Here is a 9,883-nt window from a genome sequence, read left to right on the forward strand (position 1 = left end):
TTCAAAGTAATCTCCCCCTGATATAATACACTTATTCCAACGGATTTTCCAATCTTCGAAACAGTTGTAATAATCGATTTCAGGAATGGCCTTTAGCTCCTTCTTCGCAGCGGCTTGAATCTCTTCTATCGACTCGAAATGGTGATTCGTGATTTTTTAACCAAAAACTCGACTAATATCGTTCCACAACCACCGTATTCACCTGATTTGGCTCCATGCGACTTCTGGCTATGGGGACACCGTTTCGAGTCGATAGAAGAGATTCAAGCCGCTGCGAAGAAGGAGCTAAAGGCCATTCCTGAAATCGATTATTACAACTGTTTCGAAGATTGGAAAATCCGTTGGAATAAGTGTATTATATCAGGGGGGGATTACTTTGAAGGGGACGAAATTGATTTGCAAGAATAAATAAAGAATTTTCGAAATAAATGCAATGTCATCTTACTTTTTGGACACAGTAGTACATTTGTAATAGATCTATATACAAATATCTAAACGTCTATGAATTTCATTCAAAAGCTACTGAGAGAACTTTTGTTCTGACCTAATTTTTTCAGAAATATTTAGTATTAGCTGTGATAGAACGCACAAAAATTAAAATTTGTAAGCATTTTATTCATGAAAAGTCTACGTGGATATTATAAAAAAAGTCGATTAGAAATATCGATTAGATATTCATGGATTTTAGTACTCTTATTGAATATTCATTCAACTGGCAACGTGGATTCTATTTGGATAGTTTACGTGATAAATACATTGATTTCACGTACCTGATGTCATCGGAGAGCTAATAACGGTAATAATATGAACAAAATTAACTAATAATTGACGTCATATTTAGATTAGATTAACTAATCTTCCATATAGCATTGAAACTTATCGATAGAAATATCTCAAAAAGATTTTATCTGAAAAGTAAAACATTTTAAAACTGTTGCAAAATATGTCTGCAACATTTCGAAGACAGTTGGAATAACAAATGTCTGCGATTTTATATTTAAAATCTTTAAAAAAATTGTTGGAAAGTTAAAAAAACTTACAATTTTTTTGATAAATTATTAAAAAGTTACTGAAATGACTGAAATCTTTTGGAAATATTGCTGGTTGTAATCTTTTAAATATAATAAATTTAAATCAGTCAAAGTAGTTCTCAGAAATTATATTTATAGTTAGAGGATTAAAGACAAAAAGTGTTACTACAAAAATTATAAATAAAATATACTTAGTGTTTCTATTTCACGTTTTTATTTAATATATAAAAAATTATTTGAAAAACTGATTAATGTAGTAAATGTAAATATTATAATGGTCATACAAGTGGGCCTTATTTATTGATCGAGTATGTTGTTTCTAAAATATATATTTATACCCAAAAGTTGATATATATGCTTGTCATTTTTTATAGTTCAAAAGTTAAATAATATTGTAATGTATTACAATAAATTATCAAATAATGTGTATATAAAATAAAAAAATTAAAGTCCATATTCAAATAATATTTATATACTTTTTCTTTGAAAAACTCAAAATTAACTTTCGTGAATTAAAAGAAAAACAAAGTTAAAGAATTAAAAAGCAAATACCATTTGCTATTTAATATATAATTACATTGTCTAATTCATTAGTCTGATTATTATCCCATGATCCAATTATACAAAATATGCAATTGCATCAATCTGTTGCTTCAGGATTATCACGAGTTATACCCAAGTAGAAGAACAAGTTACAATAACTTTAAAATGACATAAGAATAAATCATGAATCAAAAAGTTACTTTTAATAATATAATATAATTTTATGAAATTTTTTTCTGTCATTTGAAGAAGAGTAGTTTTCCATTGTTTTTAATGCCATCGATGATGATGGTCTTAAAAGATTCAATATTTTTGTTTTATTTTACAACATTTAAGCTTTAATTTAAGACCTTTTCAAAGTCTCTAGTATACCAAATTTACCTGCAGTTACTAATTTTTAACAATACTAAAAAAAACGCATGTCTTTTGGAGGTTTCAATCTCAATTATCTCAAAAACATTATAAAGCATTTAACCTAGCTGTAGTAAGGCATTTTCACTTACGGACTCATCACGTCAAAAACTGCTCTTTCTTTTCCATGCAGATCTGTATAATCATTTTGGAATCAATATTTTAAAGTCACGATGATGTCACGGTGACATTTCATTTTGCTTCTAGATATGTTTTCAAATTTACTGTACGTGAGAGATTGTAGAAATGTTTCTGCTGCAACATTTCTACAATCTCTCACGTACAGTAAATTTGAAAACATATCTAGAAGCAAAATGAAATGTCACCGTGACATCATCGTGACTTTAAAATATTGATTGATGACACTTTACAATTCCTTCACAATTGTGACACATAAAATTGTGAAAGGTCGAAATCTTTCTGGAAACTTTTTTGCAATTGGTACTGTGCAAGCGGCGCGGCAAATTTCGAATTTACGTGACAGAGGGGGCGGAGTCAATGGAGCAGGTGCCGCCATCTGTGCGACGACCACGCGTTTGTACCGTCCAATCGGTCTTACCGACTCCACTGCGATTCGGGTCGCCATTGGTTGCCGCGCTGTACACCCGCGCGTGTTCCTACTTTGCCCATATAAAGAGCGGCCCTAAGGGCCGCTTCCGCTCACTCGCTATTGCTCCGCATACCTGTCGCCTGATCAGCTGATGACGTAACATACGACGAGCGTTCACGCGTGCGGGAACGAAAATTGCGTGTGCGTCTGTTGTGTGTGTCGGTGTCTCGGTGCGCGTCCGCGGTGGCCGCGAGCGGCGACGTATGGCGTAGGAGAGTTTGGGCGAGGTGATAACCCGTTCCCCCGAATCGAGAAGTTGCCCGTTTCTTCGCGCGCGTGCAGCCCCGTCGTCGCGCGTCGCACGCACCGCTCGCGTCCGCACAGGTTTCGTTGTCACGCACGGGAAGGGCGTACGGCGCGTCGTGAGTATACAGCGGTTTACAACGTGCGATCCGCTAATTCTGTCCTCGCTAAGCGGCAGCGCGTGGAGACCAAGAGACTCAAAGAGTGCAAGAGAGAAAGAGAGAGAGAGAGAGAGAGAGAGAGAAAGAGATAGTGAGTCAGACAGTGAGAAAGAGGAAGAGGGAGAAGAAGAGAGAGAGAGAGAAAGAGGAAAGCAGAGACGAGAGAACGGATCGGATCGCGCCAGGATGAGCGTCGACGCGTACGGTCCCAGCAGCCAGACCCTTACGTTCCTCGACACCGAGGAGACCGACCTGATCGGCGCGGACACGCAGGGCAGCGAGTTTGACTTCACCGACTTCACCCTACCGTCACCAAGTCAGACCCAAGCATCGCAGCACGATGCGACCCAGACGCAGTCCAGTCAACCCATTCAGGTCAGTTCTACGTCACAGAGACGCACCGTGCACGCCCGTGTCACCCGTCGGTTTTTCCCGGCGAGGTGCCGGGGCGTTCCGAGGGGATCGCCCGGAGTTCAGCTTTAGCCACGCGGCCTAACCTCCAAGTCGCGCGTGCGGCGGTAAAGCAGAGCCGACGGCGCCCCCTCTCCGCCCCCGCACCCTTATCTCCCGCTCCCTGACCCCGGCGTCCTTTTTTTCCCCTCTCCCTTCCATCCCCTTCCCATCCCTTCCTCCCTCCACGACAACAAAATTCTCCGTTTGGAATTGCCGTCGGATGTACACACGTCGTCGACGTGTGACCTTGATCGCCCGATGCTGGAGAAACACGGGACGGAGCCAACCCCTCGTCGCCCTCGCGCCAGCTGCGAGCGGCGAGGAGGTTAGGTGCGGCTTTCGGTCCTCGGAGCATTTGAAATTACGCAAGCCTCGCTTCCGCGATTCAGGATGTAGCAAGGATGAAGAGATCCGCGCGGTCGGGCCCTCTTGGCATTCCGGCGACGCGATAGAGATAAGAAAAACACTATGATGCATTTAACTCTGATAAACCAATTTCTCCGGCTTAAAATAAATCCGCGATAAAGAAAATATCTCGCGCTGCATAGCGATAAAGAGAAAGACGCTCCAATTTATCTTTTATAGAAAGAATTAGTCTTTTCTCGGATTTTATTTTTGTGCAGAAGATCTGATTTCATTCTCCGCTCGCAACATTGTTTTTAAATAACATCCGCTTTATGAACTTTGGACTTTTTATCAGCGGACCTTACTGCAATTTTGATGTTGTTCCGAAATTTTTGGTAATGTTTCCGTAAACGTGTTATCGTCTAGGTCAATGGAACGAATGGTAGCTCGTCGTTGGATTTGAAGATTTCTGGAGCAGCCCAGAGTCTTGCTGAGTTACAATTTGAAGAAGAGGAGGAGGAAGCTTATTACAATCGTGATTTGCCTGACCATGCATGTAAATACTGTGGTATCCATGAGGCATCCTGCGTGGTTATGTGCAACGTCTGCCGCAAGTGGTTCTGCAATGGACGTGGCAATACATCGGGATCGCATATTATTAATCATCTTGTTCGTGCTAAACATAAGGAAGTCACTTTACACAGGTAAATTTATTATGTTAATATAAAAAAGATGATACAGAAGCATTGGATATAGACAATTAACTTGAAACAAATATCTTATTTCTTTCAATTATGAATTTTTTTGTTATAAAAATTTATTACATTGTTGCAGAGATGGCCCTCTTGGTGAAACCGTTTTGGAATGTTATTCCTGTGCTACGAGAAATGTTTTTGTATTGGGTTTTATTCCCGCTAAAGCCGATTCCGTAGTCGTACTGCTCTGCCGCCAGCCATGCGCGGCACAGAGTTCTTTGAAGGATATGAATTGGTAAGAATGAATTACTTTCACATGTACAAAGAGACCAAGATATATGTGAATATTTCTATTTGTGAGTGTAAATACCATGTGAGTGTAAATATACGGTTATAAAATGTAATATAAATGTATATTACATGTAAATTTATTTTAATGTTTATTCAGGGATCAAGAACAATGGAAGCCATTGATCGAAGATCGCAGCTTTTTGTCTTGGTTAGTAAAGTTCCCATCCGAACAAGAACAATTGAGAGCTAGACAGATTTCTGCGCAACAAATTAATAAATTGGAGGAGTTGTGGCGGGACAACGTCGATGCTACTTTTCAAGATTTAGAAAAACCTGGAGTAGATGAGGAACCGCAGCAGGTTCTATTACGTTACGAGGATGGATATCAGTATCAAAATATCTTTGGCCCACTTGTAAAATTGGAAGCTGATTATGATAAACGTCTGAAAGAATCTCAAACTCAAGAGAATATCGAAGTACGATGGGACGTCGGATTGAACAAGAAGACTATCGCGTATTTTATGTTGGCCAAAACAGACGGAGATATGAAGTTGATGCACGGGGATGAATTGAGGCTCCGTTATCTGGGAGAACTTCATAAGCCTTGGTCTGGAATTGGACACGTGATTAAGATTCCCGACAATTACGGAGAGGAAGTAGGAATTGAGCTGAAAAATAATTCTGGAGCACCAACGGAATGCATTAGTAACTTTGTTGTTGATTTTATTTGGAAGAGCACAAGTTTTGATCGGTAAGATATCGATAAAAATATGTCGCAGTATGTCGATATTTTCTATATTATTGTAATTCTAATATCTTTATTTTATTATAGAATGCAGTCCGCGCTACGCAAATTTGCAGTGGATGACTCGTCTGTATCGGGTTACATATATCACAGACTATTGGGACACGAAGTAGAAGAGGTTCTGTTCCGTTGTCATCTCCCTAAACATTTTAGCGCACCAAATCTACCTGATTTGAACAGATCACAGGTATATGCTGTGAAACATGCGATACAACGACCTTTATCCTTGATCCAAGGACCACCTGGAACAGGTAAAACTGTGACAAGCGCCACCATAGTTTATCAACTGGTGAAACAGAACGGTGGTCCGGTTCTTGTATGCGCTCCTTCAAACACCGCTGTCGATCAACTGACCGAGAAGATACATAAATCAAACTTGAAAGTTGTACGATTGTGTGCCAAATCGCGAGAGGCCATCGATTCGCCAGTGAGTTTCCTCGCGCTACATAATCAAATAAAAAACATGGAGACGAACACCGAATTGCAGAAATTGCAACAGCTGAAGGATGAGACGGGCGAATTGTCGAGCGTTGATGAGAAACGCTATAGACTTTTGAAGAAAGCGGCGGAGAAGGAGCTTCTCGAAGCGGCCGATGTAATTTGTTGCACTTGCGTCGGCGCCGGTGATCCAAGATTGCACAGATTAAAGTTCCATTCTATACTTATCGACGAGAGCATGCAGGCCACTGAGCCGGAGTGCATGGTACCAGTTGTTCTAGGAGCAAAGCAATTGATTCTCGTCGGAGATCACTGCCAATTAGGTCCGGTAGTGATGTGCAAGAAAGCTGCCAGAGCCGGTTTGTCTCAATCTCTGTTCGAGAGACTGGTAGTGCTGGGAATTAGACCATTCCGCTTGGAAGTACAATATCGTATGCATCCTGATCTTTCACGATTTCCATCGAATTTTTTCTACGAAGGTTCTCTGCAAAATGGCGTTTGCGCTGATGAAAGAAAATTACTGAAAATCGACTTTCCTTGGCCCGCACCAGACAAACCAATGTTTTTTTACGTCACTCAAGGTCAAGAGGAGATAGCTGGAAGTGGGACATCTTATTTGAATCGTACTGAGGCGTCTAATGTGGAAAAGATAACGACGCGGTTCTTACGTTGTGGCGTGAAACCAGAGCAGATTGGAGTGATAACCCCGTACGAAGGTCAACGGGCTTATCTCGTGCAATATATGCAGTACCAAGGTTCTCTACACTCAAAATTGTATCAAGAAATTGAAGTGGCGAGTGTGGATGCTTTTCAGGGACGAGAGAAGGACATAATAATAATGTCCTGTGTACGATCTAACGAACATCAAGGCATTGGATTCTTAAATGATCCCAGAAGATTGAACGTGGCATTGACTCGCGCAAAATATGGCATCATTATCGTAGGAAATCCCAAGGTACTCTCGAAGCAGCCACTCTGGAACCATCTGCTTAGCTTTTATAAGGAGCAAAAGGTTCTGGTTGAAGGACCGTTGAACAATCTAAAAGAGTCCATGATTCAATTCGCTAAGCCAAAGAAACTTGTAAACGCGGCCAATCCGGGATCGCATTTTATGTCCACGTCGATGTACGATGCGCGCGAAGCCCTGATCCCTGGATCAGTGTACGATCGTTCTGGCACACAGGTGAATGGCACGCAAAATCACAATCCGTATTACCAAAGAAACCACGTGCCACTCGACATTTTCAGTCGTACTCATGATACTATCAGCTATATCAGTCCGGAGCGGGCACAGGCGGCGATGAACAACATGCCTGTACCAGTTGGTATGTTCATGAATATGGCGCACGTGCCGCCACGTTTCTACAATCAGCATCAACAAGCATTACAGGCGCGTCAGAATCAGAGAAACCGGCGTGGCGCTGCTGCCTCGGCGAGAAACAAATCGGGCCCGCGTATGGGCAAACTGAGCCAGACCGAGCAAAACACACAACCGTATAGTCAACCAGGTCTGCCGTTGACACAAGGCACGACCCAGGGCATGTCCCAACCTGGTTTCAGTTTATCACAGCCTGGTCTCAGTCAGGCGGAACTCTCTCAGGACTCGTTCGCGGTCGGCGATTTCCAATCACAGATGGACGGTCTATTATCGCAGGATTCGACCTATCAGGGTGACCGAAGTGGCTTCTATCAGTCGGGCCAGTCGCAAGCCGGAGGACAGTTCTCGCAGCCCTACTGAGCCGAGACCTACCTACGGCTGAGCAACGCAATTGCCATGCCATGAAGGCTCGTTCGACCAATTCTTCTTCGACCAACAACCACAAATCACTAACTGCGCAAAACGGTACGACGGCTCGACGATCGAGTACGATATTATGCAGCATACACTCATGTCGTCGACATGAGGTAAAGGGAAATGAGAGGAGAATGAAGGTTCCGTAAGCTAATTCGCCGTTGGAGGATTCCACCGTGGACGCGGAAACACGCAAGGCTTATCTATCTACTACTGATTGTAATAAGTGCAACGAGGGCAGAGAAGAACATTTGCGCAGGCTGGAGAACGACGAACGACTACTGTCAATCACCGTGACACGCGCTTACTGTGAATGGACCGTTTTATCGCCGAATCAAGTGACGCTATAACTAAACAAAAATAAAAAGGAATATACAATGATATTAAAAAAAAAGAAAGAAAAAAACGTATCGCATCATAATTTGATCGAACTTGACAAATGTTGCCAAACGTTGCGTCACGCTCAGATGACTACAGCGAGGGAATTCGTGAAATATCTATTTAATAATCTATAAGCTACGGAAGATTGGACTGTAACAGCACTAAGACCTCACAGGTTTCTTCCACTTTATCACGGAATCAAATGGAAAAAGTACTGAGGAAATTAAGAAGGAGCATAAATTGTATTCGAGAATTCTTTCGTACACGCACCGTTATCTCGAGCGCTGAGGGAAAAACACTGAGGGAAAGATTTGTTGCCTCGAACGCGTGGGCGCACGTCACACACAGATTGAGAGTCGATATCGGTTTCTCCGGCGGAATTTTGTCGATGGGAATCGCCAATGTTGCATCATCAGACAGTATGAAGCCAACACGTTTCAACATCATCACGGAGATGGGACATCCTTTCTCAAAGGACTGGCACCTCTGCCGGTCGTGAGAAATTCATCGGTGGTTTTGATCATGTTGATTAGTTTTTTTTTCCTTATTTTATATCTATTGCTTATTTTACCACAGGAGTCAACGGAGCGCATAATTGGAAGGATTGCTTTCTTTCGATAGATCCTTAGCAGACTGAGCTAGTGGTCACCGTGACCAAGAAAACAGTATAGACGCACTGCTTACCACAATATATTCTTTCGCGTATCGTGTTTAACATATCGTTTTTTAACCTTTTCGCGACGATGAACAATAATGCGTGATAAAACAAGACGTTACTCTATTTTAAGAGTACTGCTTCCGACGTTTCGAAATTGAAATATATAATTTCATCACGTCCAATATATTGTGTACAAATATAATCGTGAATCGACGTGTAAGAAATTATTGAAATCTATTTAAGAATTTGACGAGCCATTAACTATCGGTCTGGGAAAAAGATTTCCAGTGAGCTGTGTTGGTGGCTGCTCGTAGCGAAAGAGTTAAATGCGAAAATGATAATCGATGATTTTAGGAAAAGGTCTTCATTTATACTTTTTCCAATATGGCACGTGCCATATTACAAAAATTCTACATTATTGCGTGTTTCAGACATTGCCATTATCCGTAATGGTACAAGATTTTGTCATTGGAAAATCTCGCATTTATAGACCGGAAAATGCCTTTCTGTACACTGTTTTTTATTCGGAACGCCTTTCTGTTGCTTCCAAATTCCTGCCTCCAATTCTATAGTCTGTCTGTACTGGCTTCTGGCGGTAATATAAATTTATTATATTGCAATAGATTAAGTAATAATTCATGTAACCTGCATTATACAACACAAAATTGTTTTATTTTTTTTTGTCCGATAACAGCGCACCGCTAATATAATAGCAGATTATAATATTGAAATTTATTGTGAAATCTTATGGAAAAAATAAATTTGGTTTGAAAGCAATGCGCTCTCGCCTTCTCATCTTTTATCCTGCAAGTTACTGTTTAGCATTGATACATAATAAGCAACGAAATTTTTTTAACAAAAGAAATAACGATGGAAGTTTTAATATGCCATATCTAAAATATTTATTCTTTTTAATCTATGTTATTAGCTTAGGCAGAGAGGAACCTGAGAGCGGCCACGGCGGTTTTTCCTATAACGCTTCGAAACTCCCGTACACTAGTGACGCACATCTATTCTGGTCAGAAT

General features: G+C 41.0%; 1 protein-coding gene across 1 annotated transcript; it reads left to right on the top strand.

The window, feature by feature from the left end:
- The first annotated feature begins 2,567 nt into the window (after positions 1–2,567).
- Positions 2,568–9,634, top strand: LOC105199267 (regulator of nonsense transcripts 1 homolog). Its single transcript, XM_011166273.3, has 5 exons — positions 2,568–3,374; positions 4,224–4,501; positions 4,632–4,787; positions 4,941–5,534; positions 5,616–9,634. Exons 1-5 carry the CDS (start codon positions 3,186–3,188, stop codon positions 7,762–7,764), a joined length of 3,366 nt encoding a protein of 1,121 aa, XP_011164575.1. The 5' UTR covers positions 2,568–3,185; the 3' UTR covers positions 7,765–9,634.
- The last annotated feature ends 249 nt before the right edge of the window (positions 9,635–9,883 follow it).

This window comes from Solenopsis invicta, chromosome 7, assembly GCF_016802725.1.
Source record: "Solenopsis invicta isolate M01_SB chromosome 7, UNIL_Sinv_3.0, whole genome shotgun sequence".
NCBI classification, from domain to species: Eukaryota; Metazoa; Arthropoda; class Insecta; order Hymenoptera; family Formicidae; genus Solenopsis; species Solenopsis invicta.

Excerpts from the sequence above, each read along its gene's own strand:
- LOC105199267 (XM_011166273.3), top strand. The coding sequence starts at position 3,186 with ATGAGCGTCGACGCGTACGGTCCCAGCAGCCAGACCCTTACGTTCCTC. Across the intron at positions 4,788-4,940 it reads TCTTTGAAGGATATGAATTG|GGATCAAGAACAATGGAAGC; the intron begins GTAAGAATGAAT and ends ATGTTTATTCAG. Across the intron at positions 5,535-5,615 it reads AAGAGCACAAGTTTTGATCG|AATGCAGTCCGCGCTACGCA; the intron begins GTAAGATATCGA and ends ATTTTATTATAG.